This window comes from Talpa occidentalis, unplaced genomic scaffold (assembly GCF_014898055.3).
Source record: "Talpa occidentalis isolate TD23 unplaced genomic scaffold, MPIMG_talOcc4v2.1 talOcc4.15, whole genome shotgun sequence".
NCBI lineage: Eukaryota > Metazoa > Chordata > Mammalia > Eulipotyphla > Talpidae > Talpa > Talpa occidentalis.
In genome coordinates, this window is record NW_023601543.1 from 62958078 (window position 1) to 62982600 (window position 24523).

The window sequence follows — 24523 nt, forward strand, 5'->3', positions numbered from 1 at the left end:
CATGGAGACTCGATCCGTTTAATATAGCATAAATGGTTACTCTGACAACAAAAAAATTTCTTCAGGCCTCTGTATGTGAAAACTGGGTCAAAACTCATTTGATAACATACATACTAGGACCCTCATGCAGTTTTAAAGCTAGAATTTTAGATTTTCACAGCTTATACGCCACAATCTGTAACTGGCATTTTATATAAATGGAATTTCCTTTTCAGACAGTCTGGAGCTTTCATTCTTGCAAGCATTAGGGCAGTTCAACTTGACAACTGCATCTTGTTTTGATGGCAGGATGGGAAATTATAGAATTGTACACAAGATTTTCTTCTGATTGTCCTCATTTTTAGCTGTGTTTCTTCTTTCATGACCACTCAAAATAGTTTGTTTTGAAGGTAATGAATGTAAGGTCACCGACCTTACATGTACTGACATTTACACCCACACAGGAAGTCACTCGCTGGGACTCATGACCCCACTGTACACTTGAACTCACTCACTTCTTGCTTCTTATTTTGCCATTACCTCCTTTCTCCGTCAGTTGATGAACAGCAAGACAAGGAAGTGAAATTGAAGAGTCTTGTTTACAACAGCTTGGTACCAAGTAGCTAAAATCTAATAAAACCCAAGAAATTGTTTTAGCCACCTATGGTTTGCTATCAAGCATATTTTATAGCTTGTTTCCATCATGACAGCTAAGAATGGGCTGTATATTTTTTTGGTTTTTTTTTTTTTAAGATTTATTTATGCATACAAGAACTGGGGTACAGGCCAGAGGTGTGGGGCGTGAGAGGATTGGCCAGAGACAGAGTGGTGCAGCCAAAACAGGCAGACTGACTGAAATACACTGCTGAGGGGAGCAGCGGGAGAGTCAGGAGAGGTCTGCTGCACCATGTGGGTCACCTCCCTGGCTGGGGATGGAACTCGTGCTGCAGTGGCTGCTTCATAGTGCTGCATCTTAACCCCTTGCGCCACCAGGGAGGTCCTGGGCTGTATATTTTTTCTTTTAAAATTTAAGATTGGGGGGGCCTCCCTGGTGGCGCAAGGGATTAGGAGGCAACCTATGAAGCTCACCGTAGCCACTACAGTACAAGTTCGATCCCTGGCCAGGGAGGTGACCCACATGGGACAGCAGACCTCTCCTGACTCACCTGCTGCTCCCCTCAGCAGTGTATTTCAGTCAATCTGCCTGCTCTATTCCCCACTCTGTCTCTGGTGAATTCTCTCACCCCCCATACCTCTGGCCTATACCCCAGTTCTTTTTTTTTTTAAGGATTATTTTTTCTTCTTCTTCTTCTTTTTTTTTTTAAAGGTTATTTATACAAGCACTGGGTACAGTCAGAAGCGCCGGAGGGTGAGAGAATTCACCAGAGCCAGAGCGGGGAACAGGACAGGCAGACTGACGAAATTACACTGCTGAGGGGAGCAGCGGGCATGGCAGGAGAGGTCTGCGCACCATGTGGGACCCTCGCTGGCGGCCGGGGATCGAACCAGTGCTGCAGAGGCTGCAGGCTGCTTTGCAGCCCAGCGCTCAACCGCTGCGCCACCAGGGGAGGCCCTGTACCCCAGTTCTTGTATGCATAAATAAATAAATAAATCTTAAAAAACAAAAAGACACTGAGTACATCTGAAAGCTCCATTCAGGATGTGCCCAACACTAGTATTTCTCCGAACCCGGTGAATACGAATGACTTTACACAGGAGTAATGACCGTGCACCTGGTGGTCAGAGACCATTGGTTTCCAGAGAGCAAGTTAGGACCCAATTCCCACAGTCCAATCAAGAGAGCGACTGGGGCAGAATGTACATTAAGGCGTGATCGAAAGGTTTTGAGTTTGAGAGTACACACTTCACTCATGTAGAATTTGTGCTTCAGTTCCGAGAACCCTCATCTCCTTTTCTTTTCTTTTCTTTTCTTTCTTTTTTTTTTTTTTTTTTTGTGGGACCCTCGCCGGCGGCCGGGGAACGAACCAGCGGTGCAGAGGCCGCGGGCAGCCTCGCAGCCCAGCGCTCAACCGCTGCGCCACCAGGGGAGGCCCTCATCTCCTTTCTTTACACAATTTCAGCCCCCTTCACATGTTTGCAGTACTTTTATTCCGGTGATATTCTTGTGATAAATCCAGTGATTGTTACACAAAACTAACTTCTGAGGAAACTCATTTTAACCAAGATCAAAGTGAAAGGCAAATGAGAAAAATTCCTGCCCTGAGGGCTTCACGGATGGCTACTAATATGCAGACCATTTCAGAAAGCTTTATAAAGAGGTGCATCTCTAATCAAAATTACCATGGTAGGGTTTACTATGAACAAACAAGCTTTTTATTTTGTAATGGGGCAAAAGCAGTCACAGCTGAACTCAAACTCAAGAACCATACACGAAGTCTGACTGTCTTTTTAGTGGCAGGCCTGCTCTCTGTGACAGGCCTCCTCTCGGTGGCTGGTGTGCACTGAAGTCGCCACTGGGACAGGCGACGTCCCTACTTGGAAGGTGCTGAGGAAACTGCATGGATCGGTGCCGGGTCAGAGTACATCCCGCTATTGCTTGAAAATATGAGCTGCCATTTTCTTCTCCCCCACAGACCTAATGTTTTTCAAAGAGCTTGTTAGCGCTTTTCCTTTTCATACCAACTACAAGAAACCCCTCATCTGAGCTATCAGAAATGTGTCAGAATAACCGAAAATCACTTTTCAATGTATTTAATTTCCATGAGGTAAAAATCAGAGCCAAGAAAAAGCAGACATGTTTCAGTTTTCAGGGTTGTAACCCCACTTTCAATTCATAAAAGCTGCTCCTCAATGGGCACTCATACTAACTACCTGGCAAAGAACTACTGCACTGAAACGCATGGCACACTTTAAAATGTGGGCCCATGTATTCCTTTTGGCAGCTGTATTTCCTTTTTTAATCCAGACACAAAATGAACACTGCATTTCAGGTTTAATATGTACATCGACAAATTCAGAACACCAAAACAAACCTTACTTATCTTCTTCCTTATTCACTAGCCAAATTTTAACTTCTTTTAAACTAACCTAACAGCCCAAACCAGTATTTAGTAGATTTGGGTGTGACATTGTCTTTCTTTGGCAATGGCCTTATATTTTCAGCTCATTCTTGGGGGAAAAAAAAAGCATTTAAATGTAAACATTTTAGAGTTCAACCAGTTTCCTCATGATATAATTTTTTTACTTTTCAGTCTCAAAGACTCTGCGGTGACTACTGCCCATCACATATTTGGATGGGATTTAAGAACGTAAATGTGAATTACATATTGATAAATCATTACTGTTCAAAAGCACCTGAAAATATCACCTCTGCCCTTAGTTACTTTGCGCTGTTCCTTTCTAGAGACAAAAAACACAAGAGGGACATTCTGTAGCCATTTCCATTTTATCACAAGTGGTAATGTTTTTCTAACACTATATTCTTTTCCAGCCTGCACTCCCTTCCAAAACAATACAGAATTTTTCCCTATAAGAACATCTTATCTGCTGGGGCCTCCCTGGTGGCGCAATGGGTTGAGACACAATCTATGAAGCTGTCCGCAGCCTCTGCAGCATGAATTTGATCCCGGCCGGCCAGGGAGCTACCCACATGGTGCAGCAGACCTCTCCTGTCTCTCCCGCTGCTCCCCACAGCAGTGTACTTCGGTCAGTCTGCCTGTTCTGTTCCCCACTCTGGTGAATCCTCTCACCCCCCCAACCCTCCAGCCTGTACCCCAGCTCTTGTATGCATCAATAAATAAATCTTAAAAAAAATAAGAGAATATCGTATCTGCTAACCTCAGTATAAGAAGGCGATTTCAAGTGTCTGTATCATTTAACTAGTACTTATGTTATTAGTGAGTTTCTAATCCAAAGTTTTGTGGCTATTAGGTGAATCTGTTCACATTTTACTGCAAAAATGAATTTTTTTGTTCTTGTTTTTTGCTAAAAATTCCCACCATTGTGCAACAGAGGTTAACCACAACCTGAGGCTGGTATTTTAAACAGACTTAGTGGCTTTAGCTTTTAAAATTCATCAGAACAGGGCCTCCCTGGTGGTGCAAGGGGTTAAGTCTCAGCACTATGAAGCTATCTGCACCCAGGGAGCTAACCCACATGGCACAGCAGACCTGTCTTTCTGGCTGCTCCCCCTCCGCAGTGTATTTCATTAGATATCCGGCTGTTCTGCTCCCCATTCTGTTTCTGGTGAATCCTCTCACCCCGCCCCCTGCACCTCTGGCCTACACCCCAGCTCTTGTATGCATAAACAAATCCTAAAAAAAAACAAAAACAAAAAACTCATCAGAACATTCCTGGTCTCATTCAAACTTCCTAAAGATGTTTAACACAGCTTTTTGGGAAATCTGCATAAGGCCTGTTTTGCTAAGAAAGGTTTTATATTAAATGTTTAAGATGACATTGTCCAAGCATATGGCTGAAAGAACTAATTACTAGTACCACCACCACGTTCAGTAAGGGAAGGTACTAACTCACCAAATTCAAAGTCACCATCTAGACTTGATTTTAAATGCACAGCCTGAAAAAGCTGTTTTTCTATTGAGTAGGACACACTAATTTCCATCAAGAACTACATCAGGGACACATCCTCCACATATATAGCAGCCTTGGGAAAATGTGTGACAAAGGGTTTTTTCTCAATACACACTGAGCCTTGTGTTGACCTGTCTCCTTGGCAGCTTATAATGCTTTTTCTTGCAGTGCAGCAAATATTTAGGCAGATCCAAAGAAAAGACGGTTGTGGGGCCTCCCTCCCTGGTGGTGCAAGGGATTAAGACAAAACCTATGAAACTGTCTGCAGCCTCTGCAGCAAGAGTTTGATCCCTAGCCAGGGAGCTACACACATGGCGCAGCAAACCTCTCCTGACTTGCCCACTGCTCCCCTCAGCAGTGAATTTCAGTCAATCTGCCCGTCCTGTTCCCCACTCTCTGGTGAATCCTTCCACCCCCCCACGCCTCTGGCCTGTACCTCAGTTCTTGTATGCATAAATAAATCTTTAAAAAAAAAAAAAACCACACAAAGAAAAGACGATTGTGAACCTTTATGATACAAATGTTCCTTTCCTCTGGTTCCACCCAAACACCAGATTTAAAATCCAGTCAAAATTATCTTTACTTCTGAATCCCAAAGGTGTACCCAGTGTTCTGATGGATGGGGAAGAATTAGATGAGAACCTCGTTTAACTATTTACAGCAACACTCTTAAGAATACTTTCCTAATTTTTATGCAAGTGAATCTACTGAAAGGACTTGCTGCAAAAATTCGTGTCCAAAGCAACTATTTTGAATACATTTCACATCCATCCAATTGAAAACAGAAAAAATAAAATTCTGTTTGGCAAGGTGGCCCCCCACTAGGCAACCCTCGGTGAGGGAGGGTTGTAGTGGTAAGGGGAAGTCAGTTGCTATGTTTTCTGCAGCAGGGAGTGTGCTGTGATGAGCACATGAACCCAGGAGCAGCTGGAGGGTCCGCTTAAGTTTCTTAACCATAAAGCATGTGAAAACTAGAGGCCATGAGGACCGCTTACATGAGGCATTCCACTAACAGTTTGATGACTCCTCAAAGGTTTATTTCTACCAAGCTTTTTCTTCACAAACTTGACAATTGGCTAACTTTGTTACCAATTACACATAAAAACAGGGTCTCTAAATTCCTCTAGGTCAATGAAAAAATGTGAAAAGCCCACAAAGAAAAACCATTTCCAGATATAAAAAAGGTATTGGCCATATGGGTTACTCCTAAATGGAATCCCCCCACATTCTAATATTCTTGAAAAGTCAATTCAATGATTTTTGTTTGCTAGTATAACTTATAAATTGATGGCACTTCTGATGAAATGCATTACATCCTAATGTTGACGGGCTGGAATGAAATGACCTGCTTGTTTACAGGGGGCCGCTAACATTCTCATTTACTTGAATTCATAGATTTAAATGGTATGTCTTTAAAATAATAAACTGGGGCCTCCCCGGTGGCGCAGCGGTTGAGCGCTGGGTTGCGAAGCTGCCTGCGGCCTCTGCAGCGCTGGTTCAATCCCTGGCTGCTCCCTGGCCACCAGAGGAGGGTCCCACATGGCGCGCAGACCTCTCCTGCCGCCCGCTGCTCCCCTCAGCAGTGTACTTCGGTCCTTCTGCCTGCTCTGCTCCCCGCTCTGGCTCTGGTGAATTCTCTCACCCTCCCGCGCTTCTGACTGTACCCAGTGCTTGTATAGATAAATCTTTAAAAAAAAATAAACTGATTTATGTGGGTTTGAAATTTGTTTCATGGTGTTCCTTATTGTGACTTAAGAACATCTCCCTTCAGGGCCTCCCTGGTGGCTCAGGGGTTAAGGTCTCAGCGCTATCAAGCTATCGCCAGCCACTGTAGCATGAGTTCAATACCCAACCAGGGTAATGACCCACATGGCACAGCAGGCCTGTCTTCCCCCACTGCTCCCCTCAGCAACGTATTTCAATAGATCCACCTGTTCTACTCCCCACTGTCTCCGGTGAAACCTCTCACACACACACACACCCCAGGTCTTTTACACAAAAATAATTTAAAAAAAAAAAAAACTCCCTTGAGTTTATATCCCTCAAAGGAGTCATTAAAATCGCTTATGCAAGTCCAACTCTAATCTTAAAAGTACACAGATAAAAATTTCAACCGTCATTTTCCTACCTGCAAATTACCAGATTATAATGAAATTCAAAATATTGATGGCTGTTAATTTTCCTTCAGTTGGGTGCCCCTTGAAATTCAGATGGTTTAAAATTCAACTGGGGCTTCTCAAACCGCAGACGACTTATTTAGTCTCCTATTTTTAAAAAATGAGATAAATTCTAAGCTCTTTAGCATTAGTTCTTAAGTAACCCAACTTTAGAGGCTTTAATGGAAATTGTGTTTCTTTGGAATATGACAGCAAATTAACCTTTCAAATACTGTGAAACACATGCAGTTTGCTAGGGAACTGACTTATAACTCATCTCCAAACATGTGCTTGCTTTAGATTTAAAAGGACTTTGAAACACCAACGTGATGAACACCAAAGTGTTCACCAAATCTTGGTTTTAGAAATTAAGCCAGCAAGTAGTTAACTTGTTTTTGAGCTGCTTAGATGTACATATACTTTATTTTTATTTTTTTTTTTTTTTTCTTTCTTTCTTTCTTTGTTTGTTTATACATGCACTGGGTACAGTCAGAAGCGCGGGAGGGTGAGAGAATTCACCAGAGCCAGAGCGGGGAGCAGAGCAGGCAGAAGGACCGAAGTACACTGCTGAGGGGAGCAGCGGGCGGCAGGAGAGGTCTGCGCGCCACGTGGGACCCTCCTCCGGTGGCCGGGAAGCAGCTGGGGATCGAACCGGCGCCGCAGAGGCCGCGGGCAGCTTCACAACCCAGCGCTCAACCGCTGCGCCACCGGGGAGGCCCTGTACATATACTTTAGATACACAAATGTGGGCAAAACTACTTGCAAACATCTCCCTTTTTAAGTTCCCTTCAAATTTATTACACCTTTACTCTAATTTACCTTTTGCTTAGACATCTTATTTTAACAAACAAAAGGGATACCGAAATTTAATTTATCAAGTTTTATTTTTGTATATGTGCTAAATCTTAGGAACTGTGGACAATCTTCAGTCTGTTGTCTTGTAAAAGGCTGAGAAGTGTGTGATCTGGGTGGTGAAATTTCCTTTAGGGAATCTGAATTTCAAAAGAAATTTTCACTCATTTGCAAGTTTAAAACATGGTGCACCTTTCCCCCTTTTCTCTTACACCTATAAATTTGGAGGGAAAGTGCTACATTTCTCCAAATGTAAAATAATCGTTATAAATACAATCGGCAGCAAGTTCTTAATACATTTAGCACTTCTGTAGTGATTTATCACACCCAAAACCTTATTTTTAAACACTAAACACTCATGTAGGTGGCAGGACCAATTTTGGTTGAGCCCTACTATGAAATCAGTACTGAATGGGTAACACAAAACCGGGGTGGGGGGGGGGGTGGGAAGTATTGTTTTACTTTCTCGGCAGTACCTTCCAACTAGAGACCAAAATTGGGCACTTATAATGAAAAGGCAATTTTCTTATCCAGTTATAATTCTAAATAAGGCAGGATATATCCACCAAATTAATCACAAAATTCAGCAAAGTAAGAGTTCATGGGAGAACATAAGCTGGAAAAATACTAATAAAAAACTAAAGGAACTATTTTGGAGTAGTCATCTGAATAGTCACTGTTGCTCTCATTACAAATGTAATTCAAATAAAAAAGGCTCATCTTTTTAATCACTACTAAGATTAAATACTCAAGTTGTTATCATTCACTAATAAAAATTAATCATGAAAAAAATATAAAACATTTTAATATTTCTAAACTTGTATACATAACAGCTAAAAGACACAAGTTGGAAAATTATCATTGAGAGAAAAATCAATGACAAAATCTCCAAGTATGATTATGTTCTTATTTCTGCCTCTACAATGCTGAACATGAAAATTTTGTTGGTGGAGGGCTTAGATAAAACAGCAGCAATATGGTTTTTACCAAGTTATGCACTGAAATACTTAGATCCAACAGGGTAAAGCCCCTGTTCACACGGATTAACGACGAAAATATCTTCAGTCTTTCTTAACAGATTCTACTGTCTTCTATAAAGTAATCATGCCACTTAGAATTCTGGGGGTGCTTCTTTCAAAGGAAGACCAGTGATTCCGCAACAGACATTTAAAGTAGGAAATATATATGGCTCAAGAAATCAGCTGAGGGAGAATTAAATAATCTTTAGGCACTTTGAAGACTTTTTAGTTTAAAATGTGCCATTTATGTTCAGAAAAAGACCTCAAAATCACCACTATATGTTGCTCTTACAATAACATGCATCTTAAAATTTCTGGTTATACATTAAATGCTTGCTTAAGAGTTAAATATAGAAAATAATTTGCACGAACAAAAATAACTCTCCATTCACCTTCCCTTCCTCCTGGTCACAACACAGACCACTCTTCCTCAAATGGAGGGGAAAATGATTCACAAGCCACCTCCTAGCACAAGGGGACTTGTAAATTCAAAGCAATGAAAGTGGGATTCTCCCTCCAAGGAGAAAAATTCACAGCCTTTAAAAATGTCAAGTTTTTCATATCTAGGAAGTCATTAAAGTTTTTAAATTAAGTACATTACATACTTTTGTTAAGGAGCAGGAAATACAAAATCACCCCTCAGATGGTGAGGTGGTACATTTAACAATAGTAATGTATCTAAATAAAGTTAACCAATCTTGCTGACTGTTGAGGAAGGTTGCAATTGAGGAGCTTTTAAAATTACCAGTTGGAATTGAAAACACTGTATGACTTTTGCTCAAACTTAACAAATTCAGATGTAATATACTTAAAGTAAAATCAGGATCTATCTGGTGTCAAATTTCCTAAAAATACAGAAAAACTAGAAGCATAGATCTTGACTATAGAGTACTGCAAATAAGATACCCAAAGCTTTATCTTAAATACCTGCCCCTTTTAATCACAAAATAATGCAATTCTCAATTTTGCTTCCGCTTTGTTCAGTTCCAACTATAGCCTTTTTGACAAAACATTTTCCTATTAACTGAATTGTAAAAAATACAACCAAGCTTGTGCTCATTAAATATACATGTATATAAAAAACATACAAAAAGTACAAGATTGATTATGATAGGAAACTTATACAGTGTCAACATCCTGTTTTCTCTAAATCTTTAGTAAAGGGCCAAAGGTCAAATCTTTTTGTGCACCAAAACTCAATGTGACTGAACTCCTGAATTCAGTGTCATGCCTAGGCATGCTGTGCACAGAATTAATTTTGATGTGCAGTCCAAAAAAAAAAAAAAAAAAAAAAAAAAAGGAAAAAGGGCGGGGGAGGACAAAAAGGTAATAAAAAAAAACCAAAAAACAAAAACACCACAAGACAAAAATTTCTTCTTAAATCAAATTCTATTTGTGAATTCAGCAAAATAATTTCTATAAAATAAAACAGCAAAATATTTAAATAGGGTGGACTGTATCTGTTTGCAGGGGTATTTGGTTTTTTGACAGATTCCAAAAAATTACACACATTCAAGTTACCAATTCTCTTTAAAATACAGTATTAACTGATGAATTCCTTATCTTTAAATGATTATTCTGAAATTATGATACCTCAATTATATTATGACTAACCAGTAGTTTCTTTTTAATTAAACCCTGCTTTGTAGGTTAAAATTTTTAGAATAATGGAAAAGGAGCTAGGATAATTCTTGCTTTCAAGTAAAATAGTGACTGAGCAGAAACTGCTCACTCTTGGTGCAGTGGTACTCCAAGTACTGTGAGATTCTGGTGACTTCCACTTCACTGGGATCCAGCAGAAGGAAAGTTTTAGAAGATTCACCTAATAAGCGCTACCAAATAAACAAAACAAGTACACCAAATACAGTCTTCTATTATGCTCTAAGCATCCTGGCATAGCAAATTTTTGCATATTTCTTTTAAATCTTTTAAAATCCCGATTACTGATACTTGTTTCTTTATCCCACCCAGAGATTCAACTGTCAAACATTAGATGTAAGCAACATATGTGTAACTGTTTGCCACATTTCTCCCCTTGTTTTATATTTTATATTCTAGGTTTAAGAAGGAAAAGCTTTGAGCAACACAGCTGTCACACTGGGACAACTGCTGTCATTATGGTATTGTTTTTCTTCATTGGCTACACTAACTTGGTGTGAAGCCATGCTAAATGTTACAGCATAACTATAGCTTCAATGTGATTAACCTAATATCAGAATAAAAAGGCAATGAAAAAGATCTAGAAACAATGTTACATCACCAACCTTCCACATCAACCAAATAATTTAAAGGTTACCAGCCTTACATTGCTCATAAGTAAAACTGTCTCCAGTGGCAAAGAATTAACATGAAACTATTGGTGCGGTTGACATGGACAGGCTCTGTTTTGTTGCTGTTGGTTTTGTTTTTGTATTGTAAAGGAGTTGATCCAACTGCCATGAGGCAGGCAACACTGGCTGCAGAGTGCAATGGGTGTAACAAGAAAATTAACTTTTGTAGTTTTTGTAGATCTGTGAGTCTCATCAAGAAAAAAGTTTCTTGCTTAAGAATTAACAGTCAAACATTAATATACTATATACACCTTTGCCATTTACACATTAGCATCAGGCCATTTATTACAAAACACTATACACTTTCCACTGCAGGCGGGTTATATATTGACAGCAAATTTCTGCAGATAAGACAGTGAATAAACTCTCCACTCCATGTTGATTAGGAATAGTTTTTCTAGTTTTAAATATTAGCCAGACACAGAAAAAGGTTGGACTGTAAGGCCTGGGTGCACAGTCTTGATGGAACCAGTTAATAATTATGTGCATTTCACTGATCCTTCGTCTGAGGTGGGGACACTTCGTCACTGCCTTCGTAACTTTCTTGTGCTCGTTGGCCAGTTCTTTGAGGGTTGTTCATGTGATGTGCTGCTGGGCCTGTGTATGGCTGTCCATGCACATGGTTATTCTGGGAGGAGAGAAGAGACTTGCATGTTAAAACTTTTCATGCGTTAACCTTATATACTTGGCCTAATGGTAGGGGAAAAAATTGATTTGAAAAACCTAGCTTAGATGCAAACTCCAAAGCACAAAAGAAGAGCGGTGCAGGTCTGTGTGTATCTTTGGCCAGAGTGCTTAAGTGCCCAAAAAATCATTTAGACTAAAATCTGACAAATAAGGGTTTCGTCCATCACTGCTTGTGGTCAAAAAACTTCACAAAATGACTTGAGGTAGGTAGAACACATCTATTCTGACTCTTCCAAGCTACTTGAAACTTTCCTATCATAAAATGGGATTAAATGATCATGAGATCTATATGGACAATAACCATGAATACAGAATGTTAATGAAAACAAAACAATGTTTACGATAATGGCATGATTCATATATGAGCTATATCATGGCTCATGAAAGTAACTTTCCTTTTTGTGGATTCAGTTCTTCAACCTTTTAAACCCCTGAACCCTCAATTTTCTATGCATACGTGCCAGCCCAGTCCAGACTATTTTAGGCTTTAATTTGCATTATGAAAAGAAATGTTGATTATGCATTTTCTAGCTACTCAGCATGCTTCTTTATCCATCCATAGATATAAGAAATAATGCCTTGAACAGCAGTTCTCAAAGTATAGTTCCCAGGGGTCTCCCTGGTGGTGCAGGGGTTAAGGTCTCAGCACTATGAAGCTATGGGCAGCCACTGCAGCATAAGTTGGATCCGCGGCCAGGGAGCAACCCACATGGCGAGGCAGACCTCTCCTGTCTTGCCTGCTGATGCCTTCAGCAGTGTATTTCAGTCAATTCACCTGTTCTGCAACCCACTCCCTCTGGTGAATCCTCTCACCCCCTGCACCTCTGGCCTGTACCCCAGTTCTTGTATGCATAAATAAATCAATCCTAAAAAAACTATGGTTCCCAGACTAAGCAGCAGCACCATTTGAGAACTGGAGTAAGAACTACGGAGTGGAAGCTTGTACTCTGCTAAAACAAGCCCATAAGGGGAATTTTGATGCTCCTCTAACTTTTAGTATCCCCGCCTCAAAAGCTTGGTATCACTCAAATCTAGGTTTCAGAAATGAAGTTCTCATTTAGAAAGTTCACCTAAATTGTATTTTATTTACCTACTTATTCATATTACAGGAAATTTTATGGAAATCTGTCAAAATATTTGGCTTTTCCCAACCATTTCTTACTGTCACTGAAATCTTGGTTGGGTGAAATAACAAGGAGCGTTCTCCTTCATGACCACATATTATGGTCTTCAGAGTCTATTTGCAGAAATGTCATCATAATCCTTTCTACTAGTTACCATCATTTAATGTTCACATGAATGAACACAAACATATACCATGACCCTATTCCAACCATTCCTTTTCATCATGCCCCCAAAACTAGTCTACGTAATCCCTCTACTACTTTGCAGTCACACACACACTCACAGAGTGAAAATTGGTTCTAAGGGATAGAAAGACAAACACACCCCTACTAACCTGTTGATACTGAGATCCAGGAGAATGGGGGTATAATGGGGCATCTTCAGGTGGAGGAGACTCATGCTCATCTGGAGCATCTTGGTCATCTGGCTCCTAATTTTAAACATTTTAAAGATAAAATATTACATAAGTGAATCCAAGATTATTTTGAATTTTTTGTATTTGAAATAAATTTTTAAAAGCCTAAGAAATCAAACCCACTAACTTTTACTGAAGAGAACCCCCCCCCCCACAAAAAAAAAATCATTTGGATTCTCTTAGAAATATTACATTTTAGGATATTTCACAGAAATTTCTCTAAAAGAAGGCTTCCTCATTAACTTAAAATCATACAGAGTAAACAATAAGGCAAATAAAACTTCAACATAGCTTTTTGAGACATTATCATTAATACATAAATGCTGGCCTATAAAGTAGACTTTGTTCTCTTCCATTTCTATGTGTTACACACCAGTATTTTTTTTTTTTCTTTTTTTTTACCTCCTCTGGACAGAGTTCACAAGCTTTTGCAAGTGTCATCCTAGCACTATGTGATCTCTCCAGGAAATAACCATTTGACGTCTCATTGCTTTGCACAGGAGGAGACCAATTGTTGTAAGTGTACTGAGGATTGCCAGTGTATGGTCGTCTCTCAAGTTCATCTCCAAGCCACTCCACTGCCCATGTCCACTTTCTTTTAAGATCTCCATTGCCCTTCAAAAGAAAACAATATATATATATAAAAAATATATATATTTATATATATAAAAATAAAAGGATTCAGAATACTTTTCAAAGTTAACTTAAAATGAGAACTCAATTCTGATGTCTCTTATTTTGAAACAGAATCCTTAATTTCTACAAAATTATAAAAAACTCACCTGCAGAATTTGGTAAGCAACAGGACAATTGCTAAACAGAGCTACCATACATTTTATACACTGATATGCTCTTTTTTGATAGTGATTTTTTGAACGCTGGATTGTGTCAAATAGCCCATCTCGGTCATCTGGGATTCCTTTAAGTGCATTATGAATTCTGAAAGAGAATCAGACACAAAATAAAGACTTCTAAAATCAAATGGCAGCTAATACTATGTGCCACTCAATAAATAGGTTTGATGTAATCAATCTAATGTTAGATAATATGATTATTAAACCTTCATACAGGAGAAAATAGTTACAGAGAGGGTAAATCGGTTGTCCAAGGTCATATAGCTGCATTGCGATCTGTCGCGTCTGTGTTTTTATCAACATTACTAATACAGAATAATTTTGCTATTCAGGTCCCTAAGAGTAACGCAAACTTTTAACACAAAAATTAAGGTTATGACTGCTATGCTTAAGATTTTGCTTCAAGTCAGTTCATATTAAAAACAAAACAAACAAAACACAAAAAAAACCCCACAACTCCATTTTTGTGCAGAATTGGTTCTAGAAAGTAGGGAGGGTGCACAATGGTCTATGGTAACTGACTATGGGTGATTAAATGGTAGGGGTAGGGTGGTAACATACATCTGAGGAGGTATGAACCTATCCCCCTAAATCATATACAGTGCTGTAAACCAATGTTACCTTAATAAAGGAAAAATAAAATTGCATTTGTGAAGTTAGGATTCAATGACTATGAAACAGTGACTTAATTTGGAAGTACAGAATTAAATTCGAATAATGAGAATATACGGTAGTCAAAGCAATTTTCACCAGCAACAGTACAATCTGGCTGCTTTGCCAACAAAGGCTTTCACTTTAGCGCCTGCTGAAGTATGACAGAACAATATACAATCAGCTGTTTCCTGTTCTTCCCATGATAGCCAGTTCAAAAAATTATTTTAAAGACAAAAATGAACCCTATTTGTTTTAAAAACATCACATGCCAGTAAACAAAATGTGAAAGCCTTACACATACAGAGGAACATTATTCATTCAGCCTTAAAAAGGGAATGCCATTCTGAGATAAGCCACAATATAGATGAGCCTTGAAGATATTAATGTTAAATGAAGTAAGCCAGCCTTGAAAGGAAAAATATATGAGTTCACCTATTTGAGGTGCCTAGTTCAGGCAAAAATCCCAGAAAGAATAGTGGCTACCAAGGGGCTGGGGGAAAGGGGAATGAGAATTATTTAATGCATATACAGTTTCAGTTTGGATAAGTCCTGGAGATGGATAGTGGTGATGGTAGCAAAGCACTGTATATATACTTAATATCACTGAACTGTACACTTAAAAAGGGTAAATTTTGTCATATTTTATAATTTAAAAAACTTTTAAGAAAAAGAGGGCAATTCTACTCTCAATGTCCATCAATGATGACTTGATAAATAATACTACTGAGTCATAAAAAGGAATGCAGTGTTAACTTGGATGAATTTGAAAACATCATGCTAAGTCAAACGAAACTGACACATAGTGTATGATTCTGTTTATATGCAATAGCCAGGTAAGTTCTGGGCATTTTGCCTATGGATAGGCAAATTTAGAGAGAAAGCCAATTAATGATTGTGAGGGGGTGGGTGGAATAGGGAATAACTGTTTTTGTTTTGTTTTGTTTTGTTTTTTAAGATTTATTTATTTATTTATACAAGCACTGGGTATAGTCAGAAGCTCGGGAGGGTGAGAGAATTCACCAGAGCGGGGAGCAGGGCAGGCAGAAGGACCGAAGTACACCGCTAAGCAGCCGGGGATCGAACCAGCGCTGCAGAGGCTGCAGGCAGCTTTGCAACCCAGCGCTCAACCGCTGCGCCACCAGGGAGGCCCGGGAATAACTATTTGGACTGGGTATAGGATTTCCTTTTGTGGTGACAAAAATGTTCTAGTATTATAGGTAGGGGCCATGGTTGCACAACTTTCTAAATGTACTAAAAGCCATAGAATTGTATACTTTAAAAAGGCTAAAATGGTGAATTTTACCCCAATAAAGAAACATTACCTATATAGTCAGTAAACACTTAGGTACATATTTTTGCTTAATAGAAGGTTCCAATTCAAAATGGAAGTTTTTCCCCCTGCATTATATGTTTTGTTTGGAAATCACTACTTCGGCAAGTTATGTAAAGTTCAATCATTTCAGACCAATAAACCTTGTATATAGGCTTTTTGTTGTTTAATCTGAAACACTGAAGTATATACATTTTCTGTTTATACCTTCATTTACTAAAATGATATTAAGGTGGGGCACCACTGTTTCTGCCACATCATGTTTTTTTTCCTGTTAGTATCACCTGCTTTCAAGTCAGTTTATCATTATCATCTTTGCCTTTCATGCTAATACCTAGCACTGCTGGACACATGCAAGATGCTCCATAAATATTTGAAACACTGTTTACTGAGTAAATAAAAGCTTGCTATGAGAATGTTATCTTTCAAGCTTGGGCTAGTGATGTGTAACAATACCATACTAATCTCATTAGACAAAACTCTCATATAGAATGCATCATGTGTTTTCACTACTACCACTTGCTTTAATGAACGTGAATAGCTAATATGGGTCACAATTGGTCTAAAGCTATAAATGCTTACAATATTTAAAAACCTAGCATTTAAAAGTTAAGATTCCATTAAAACTACTCAAAACATTTCAAACCCTTTGATGATACTGAGCAGGGTACTACATAGTGCTCAAAATAAATGACTACAGTTCAGTACTGAGTTTTGGCTCATGAAAATGGGTTTTTGGCTTAATGCTATTTTTACAATATTCCTTCAATTGCTTGAATCCATGATGGCAATTTTAGAGATAATTTGAAAAAATTCATGAATTCTGGCACTGTAACCCCTACTAAGACTTTTTAAGCATTTTGTTATTATAGAACTTTTCAAGTTTCTACTTTAATCATTATATTGACAGATAGGTGGTAATCTGTTATATAGATTTTGAACAGTTTCCCAAAATAAGCTATTACACTATTCTCCATGTGTAAAGGGGTGTTATAAAATTTGTCAGTGTTGTCAACTACAATTCATAATCTACTATATAACTCTAGGGATTAATTATACTGTACTTACTGCTCTTACTGCCTCCCATCCCCCCAAAGGAATTCTGGAGAAAGCTTGAATTAAGCCAGATAACTTTAGTTCTTAAAAACCCGCTCCAAGGCCTCCCTGGTTAAGCACAGCACTATGAAGCAATCCAAAGCCTCTGCAGCACGTGTTCAATCCCTGGCCGGCCAGGGAGCAACCCACACGGCACAGAACACCTCTTCTGACTAGCCCGCTGCTCCCCTCAGGAGTGTATTTCAGTCTATCTGCCTGTTCTGTTCTCCACTCTGTCTCTGGTGGATCCTCTCACCCCCCACATCTATGGCCTGTACCCCAGCTCTTGTATGCATAAATATTAAAATAAAAAAACCCGCTCCAAACTCCTCATAAATTAAAACAAATCATATCAAATAATGCAAATTTGCCTACTTTAACTTTTTTTTTTAAAGATTTATTTATTTATGCATACAAGAACTGGGTACAGGCCGGGGGGGGGGGGGGTGGGGGGGGTGAGAGGATTCACCAGAGACAGTGGGGAACAGAACAGGCAGACTGAAATACATTGCTGAGGGGAGCAGCGAGCGAGACAGGAGAGGTCTGCTGTGCCATGTGGGTAGCTCCCTGGCCGGCCAGGAATCAAATTCATGCTGCAGAGGCTGTGGATAGCTTCACAGTGCTGTGCTTAACGCCTTGAGCCACCAGAGAGGCCCTGAACTTTATTTCTAACAGCAAAAATCAATACTCAAAGTGCCTTCATGGTCACACACAGTGGCAAAAGATTTCAGTCACCCAATACTCATGTTCCAAACTGAAACAAGTGACACTGCCTTGTTTCAGGCATACTGTAAATAAGTGTCCTTTTTGCTATTTATTTAGTGCCCTTTTTCTACCTGTGTGCTTTGTTTCTTTCACTGTTCAAAATGCCCAATATGTAGTGCTTTAAGTACTGTCTAAGAGTTACTAAATACAAAAAGGCTGTGACATTCCTTGTAAAGTACATGTTATATAAACTTTGTTCCACACCAGTTATCATGAATTCAACATTGAGTAATATTAAATAAGGTGTCATTAAACAGAGACATAAAGGTTATGTGTTGACTGGCTGGTAACAATGTAACCAGATACTTGTATGTTCAGTATGCACTCTTGCTGTGTTTACAGAACACAGCTACCACAAATAATGAGGATTTTTTACATAATATTTTTAGATAATCAAATGTTATCTCATATGAGTAAATCTAAAATTTAATACAAAAATAACCCTAGAACGTAATTAATGAAACTTAAAAGCATACTATGTATGAAACTTGGGCCATGAGAATAAAAACAATGAAATAAAATTATGAGGAAATGGGTAAACCTTTTACTCATTTTTGTTTTTGTTTAAAACATTAGCTACCTGAGAGGTAAAAATTGTGTTCTGACTGGCAACTTTAGTTATGCCTAAAACTCGGCCAAATAAGGAAAAAGGGTATCTACCTGTGAGTCTGCCAAGAGTCCTCAATAAGTAAGATTTGCAAAAGCAGATCCAAATAGGGCCGGAGTTCGTAAGTGTAGGAATACGCAACCTAAAAACAGGCAAGAAATGGTGAAGAACTTTTTCAAGAGATAACAAATCAAATTAGAGACGGATGAATGTTTATTTTTCTTTAACCTGCCAGAGTAGTTCACTGAGGACAGTAGATGAGAACTGAGGATTCTCCCAGCAGCAAAAACGAAGCAACTTGACTGTTTCCTCTGAGTTACTGCAGTCCTCAATGATTTTCTTCACATAACTTGTTCTTACAAATAAAATGTCTGCCACATTCTGCTGAATTGGCATTATAGGTTGTGATAAATTAGGATCACCAAAAGGATTGGGAAGAGGAGGATTACCTAGAATACAGATTTGCCATTAGTGAAAAACTAAGACTTCTCTATAACAATGTACAGGCTTTCACCATAGAAAAACAGCTTATGATTGTTTTAATTTTAGAAAAATAACATTTTAAGTCAAATTTCCTAAGTATAATAAAGAAGGCATCACTGATCATTGGTATACCGAGATAATAAAATCCCAAATTTAAATGCCAACACTGGTAAATTACTTCATAAATAAGATCATCAATCTCAGTATCAAGTAGATAGAAAAAAGTCCTCTTCAAACATGTGAAAAAGGTATAGGACACAAAATACTATAAAAAGAATAAAATATTCCTAAGTATGGACTTTTGTTTTACATTTAAACAAAGTAGTACATATGCCCAGTTGTATTTGAAAATCATTTTAAAGAATGGAGTATTCTAATTACCATTGATTGAAGACTGCATTCTTGAGGAGACATTACAACAGCGGATCAGCTGTGACACTACCGAGTATAATTTGCCTAATTCTGCGTACTGATATTTGATTGGAGGACCTGGACCTTCATCTAAAGACACAAGCATAAAGGTAGCAGGTACACTCAATTTTAGAAGCTGTGTCTTTTCTGCCACACCTACAAATGGAAGGGAGAAATGGGAAGAAAGCGAGAATAATATGAGGAAAATAATTAGGATGGTGAGGGCTAAATTAAGCACATAATTAATTATTCACACAAATTCTATACATAATTAAGCATTTATACATAATTATTTAGTTATCTATAACATTTTCCTATCATTTTTATGATCAGGAGCAGATTATCTTTACTTAGCATTCAGAGTATTATATAATCAGAACAGAAAATTTACCGAGCTAGTATAATTAGATTTAAGTATTAAAAGAGTTAAATAGTGATGATGACTATGGCATTGCAATCATATTGGGCACAGGAAGGTAAACATGTTCTACAGTTTTGCGGGGGGGGGGGGGGCGGCAAAGTCTAGACTGCAATTCTTATTGTTAGGTAGAATGACAAAACTAAAATGAGAAGAATTCTTTCATGAATAGCTTGTCACTTTTCTTTCTTGCACAGCCAGCTTCTTGAAAAAGATGTCTACTTTCTCACTTTCCCTATCAACCCATGCCCATTTGTTTTCTGACCCTTCATTCCCTGGTGTAAAGGAAAGGAATAATTCTCAAACCACAACTACTTCCTCATTTTTTTATTCCTCTCATTTTCTTTCTACATCTTCTCTTTTTACTTGGTCTCATTTGTGAGTCTTTTCTCCTTCCTGTCTCTGAAAAATTGATGATTTTCAAAAGTTCCCATGCCAAGCTATCTTCTCACACTGTATGCTTTCCCTAGATGGTCAAACCCACTCTAATGGCTTTAAGTTTCAGCTATTTTCATTCAGATAATTCAAAAAAAATTCCAGACAAATATCTTACCGTTTTACACACATTTCTATTTGAGTTCAGTTTGCCCAAAATGAACTCGGATTTTCCTCCTCATTCATGTTCTTTTCATGCATTTCCCCTCTCGCTGCCTGGCACTACTATCTGATCAGTTCATCAAGACAGAATCCTGGGTATCATTCTTAACATCTCTTCCATGTTCCCCTCCCTTGAATATCCAATCACCAAATTCCATAGACTCTACTTCTAATAAATAGTGCCAGAACTTGTCTACTTGTATCCCCCTCACTGCCATTTCCCATGTACAGGCCACAACAATCTTCTATCTACAGATCATTTTAACAATCTCTAGTCCTAGCTCAGTGGTCTTTTTAAAAGGTATGTCTTCTGAAATGCTACAAAAGTCTATCATCAAATGCCCTCAGGATAAAACCCAGAATCCTTCACAAGGATTCTCTGATCAGGAGATCAGGAGATCAGAGAATCCTGCTCATCAATCCTGTCATTTCCATCTTACATCAGTTCCAGTCAGACTGAATAACTTCATTTCCTGTAAGAGTCACTGTAATTTATTCCAAGTCTGGGCCTCCCTGGTGGCACAAGGGATTAAGTCAGCACTATGAAGCTATCCACAGACACTGCGGCATGAGTTCAATCCCTGGCCAGAGAGCTGCACTACACATGGTGCAGCAGACCTCTCCTGTCTCGCCTGCTGTTCCCCACAGCAGTGTATTTCAGTAGACCCGCCTGTTCTGCTCCCCACTCTGTCTCTGGTTAATTCTCTCACTCCCCCGCACCTCTGGCCTACACCCCAACTCTTTATACATAAATAAATCTTAAAAAAAAAAAAATTATTGCAATTGTTTGCATCTGTTATCATTCTTGATGGGAAACTCAAGCAACCAATTCTCATATCTACTTCTCTATTAAGTCTGGTTAACTCATATCTACTTCTCTATTAAGTCTATCTGGTCAGGCATCCCTACAATATACTTTCATAACATTTTATATTTACCTTATTATTGCCATTAACATACTTTTTATGGCAATTACCTCTTTGTTTCTATACCCCTCTAGAGAGTAGATTGTCTTAATTATTGCTACGGTTTAAGAAATATAATAATGCAGGTCCTACAATCCCGTATGTGAAATCCTGAGATTCAAAAAGCTCTAATCATAAATACTGGAGTCAAACTGTGTTTGGTTGGTGGGAAAATTTGGCCAGAACTGACAAAGAGGCTATACATCCCTAATTAATGGAAATATTAATGTTTATGATTTCAAAGTGCTGTCTTAAACCCTGCTATAGGGATGTTACATAATGCATGATATATGCAATGCCTTACCTTTCCTAAATTCAACAATTCTGAACCCCCAAACATATCTGATGCTAAGGATTTCATATTAAAACATAGATTCAAGTTTGTTTTTAACAGAAAAATTTGTTAGATTTCATTATGGACCATGATGTATGCTTTGCAGACAGGCAATCTCTGAAAAGGTAGTTGAACAAAATAGGAATTTCCTGAATGCTGAAATTTGGTATTTCAAAGTTTGAAATACACATTCCACTTATGTTTGTGTGTAATAAAACTTCTCTTCTCAAGCACAAACATTCAAGCATCTCCAGAATAGAAAACTAAGGGGAAAAAAGACAAACTACAGAGGGAAAGTAGAATGTTGCTTATGTTAAAAGGGCCACAGATCAATTGGTAATTCATTAGTGAAGGTTCACACGCAAAAAAATCCCTGAAATGACGGGGATATAACTTAATTTTGGGCAAGGTATTTTTAAAAAAATCTTTTTATTCAAAACTATCTGCTAAAGTCTCCCAATTTGGCCAAATTAATTCTAACTAGACTGACTGACTGTCATTTTGGGATTAAGTAAGAACACCTGATTAACTGATATATATTTCTTATAATTTCAATTATGAAACTTACCCGCCCCAAACCAAACACCAAAATGACAATGAAAGGATTCTTGATGATATTACCTACTACGCATCTATTCAATCAACATTTTTTGAGGGCTACTGGGCAAAACTCTTATCTTTACAAACTAGCCAGGGAGGCAAACCAAAAATTTGAAAGCTATCAAAAACAACAGAATTAAGTATAAAACAGCATAGCGTATTTCAAAGTTAAGTGTTAAGGAATCACTGAAATGATCAGGTGATCTTAGAAGGAGCGGGTTACTCTGAGAAGAATTTATAGAAGTAGTAACAAATCAGTAAGAAGGTACTTTAAGTGAATTTGAGTAATTTTAGCTCACTTTAACAAAAAAACGATACATACAGTAAGTCCTTTGCCCAAATTTAGTATTACAATCATCTGGGATATTTTGAAAATATGGACTCCTTGTACTACGCTTTGAGAATTCTGATTCAATGAGGCCTAGCAATCAATATTTTCAAAGAAAACTAGAGACCTGGAATCAATACTCTAGGGGATAAAAACACAATTAAGATGCAGATTCTGACCTGTGTCTATTGCAGTATTACACATGATAAAGAACCATAAAGTACAAGGTGAAAATTGTAGTAAAGGCTCAGAAAAAATTCACAATAGACTTTACAGAATACAGCTTCTACTTTGGACCAGGTTATATGCCATCACTTGACTTTAATGATTTCACTATTTAATACATTGAAATAGAATTATGAAAACAAATTCTTACCTAAGTTGGCATACATTACAAACAGGTTGAAATACTGCTGTAAATGACGCCCATGTTCTGAAACTTCCCTTCTCAAGAGATTTAGTACTGCTCTTAGTAAGTGATCACTCAGGCTTAGGTTGTCATAAGCCTGTAAATGATAAAACATTGCCTGTTTTTCAGCAACAAGGTGCAGGTATAATTCATTTGTGTCAAAAAGGGTCATACAGATTTATAGGGACATACACATATAAGTTGAGTACAGGCAGAAATTTCTGGAAGGACTGATCACCCAAGAAAAGGGTTGCTTTTTAGAAAAGGGAATGAAGATGTGAGGTAGATTTCACTATAGAGCCTTCACACTGTTGCTAATTTTTAAAAAATGTTAGTCCATTCAAAAAAAAAAAAAAACCATCAATTTTAAAAACATTCTATAAAACTGTGCAATTAAGTAACTGAATTAACAGAAACAATTCTATTATGTTTTTGAAGAGGTAACTTCATTGCAATGAAGTACTTTAAATGGAACCCATAGACATAAGAATGTGTGGTGTATACCATGCATGCACACACACATCAAGTAAACATAGCAAACATATAAATATATTTGTGACTTCAGCTTTCAGGAATTTATTTGTAAGCATTCAATCATTAGAAAGAAAGCTGCACGCACAGGGGCCTCCCTGGTGGCATAAGGGTTAAGTCTCAGCGCTACATACAGCTTTAATGGCCTGAGTTCTATTCCTGGCCAGGGAGGTGACCCACAAGGCGCAGCAGACCTCACCTGTCTCACCCACTGCTCCCCTCAGCAGTGTATTTCAGTTGATCTGCCTGTTCTGCTCCCTACTCTGTCTTTGGTGAATCCGCTCACCCCCCTGCACCTTAGGTCTCCACCCCAGTACTTATATGCATAAATAAATCTTTAAAAAAAAAAAAAAAGAAAGAAAAAGAAAAAAAGAAAGCTGTATAAATTACCTGACTGGAAGGTCCAGGAGATGCAAAAGGTGAAGGACATGGCCCATCTTGCAAGGAAAAATGTGCAATGAAAACTATAAGTTTAGCAAACGCACCCCTTACTTCTGCACTAGGGCACTCCAGAAGGTATTCAGAGAAGCGGTTTGAAACATTAAAAAGAACATTGTGAGCAAACCAAAAACGTACATTCTTGCTATGACGAAGGAGGATACACAGTGCATCATACCTGAGGCAAAACAAAACAAAAAAAAACTATGAATATCAATTCAGTAACATGTTTGGGTACAGGAATGGGTCTCTATGAACCAAATAAAAATCAAAGGTCTTTTACTACTACAGGGGGAAACCAGTCCTGGCTACTTCTAGTATTAATATTAAAATGATAGATGAAAACTATGCCTTGGTCTATTCTCACAGTGTGACAAAAATCTATTAACAAAGTCTATAAACAAAGGCATCCAAAGGTGCAATGATAAAACAATACTTTACCACCCCCCAATTTTCCCTTAATTTATTACTAGTATGTAAGTGAAAATTGTTAAATCAAAGCATTATAATGGCCTCTACACTTTCAGAATTAGGAACTTGAGAAACTCATTTTAACCTATTTTTATAATCTATGGCAGGATTTACTTTAG

The 24523-nt window shown here is 38.2% G+C and overlaps 1 protein-coding gene across 4 annotated transcripts in view; it reads right to left on the reverse strand.

Annotated features, from left to right (window-relative positions):
* Nucleotides 1-10074: 10074 nt before the first annotated feature.
* The window catches only part of USP9X (ubiquitin specific peptidase 9 X-linked), a 128273-nt gene continuing 113824 nt past the window's right edge, over nucleotides 10075-24523 (reverse strand). For all 4 annotated transcript variants that reach the window (XM_037512513.2, XM_037512515.2, XM_037512512.2 and 1 more), the window contains 9 exons: nucleotides 23886-24111; nucleotides 22932-23061; nucleotides 19284-19469; nucleotides 18648-18868; nucleotides 18473-18561; nucleotides 13897-14053; nucleotides 13517-13729; nucleotides 13034-13129; nucleotides 10075-11515 (listed from right to left, as the gene is read on the reverse strand). In XM_037512513.2, the coding sequence (XP_037368410.1) occupies nucleotides 11378-11515; nucleotides 13034-13129; nucleotides 13517-13729; nucleotides 13897-14053; nucleotides 18473-18561; nucleotides 18648-18868; nucleotides 19284-19469; nucleotides 22932-23061; nucleotides 23886-24111 (1456 nt within the window). In that variant the 3' untranslated portion in view covers nucleotides 10075-11377. The remainder of the gene's footprint in view (nucleotides 11516-13033; nucleotides 13130-13516; nucleotides 13730-13896; nucleotides 14054-18472; nucleotides 18562-18647; nucleotides 18869-19283; nucleotides 19470-22931; nucleotides 23062-23885; nucleotides 24112-24523) is intronic.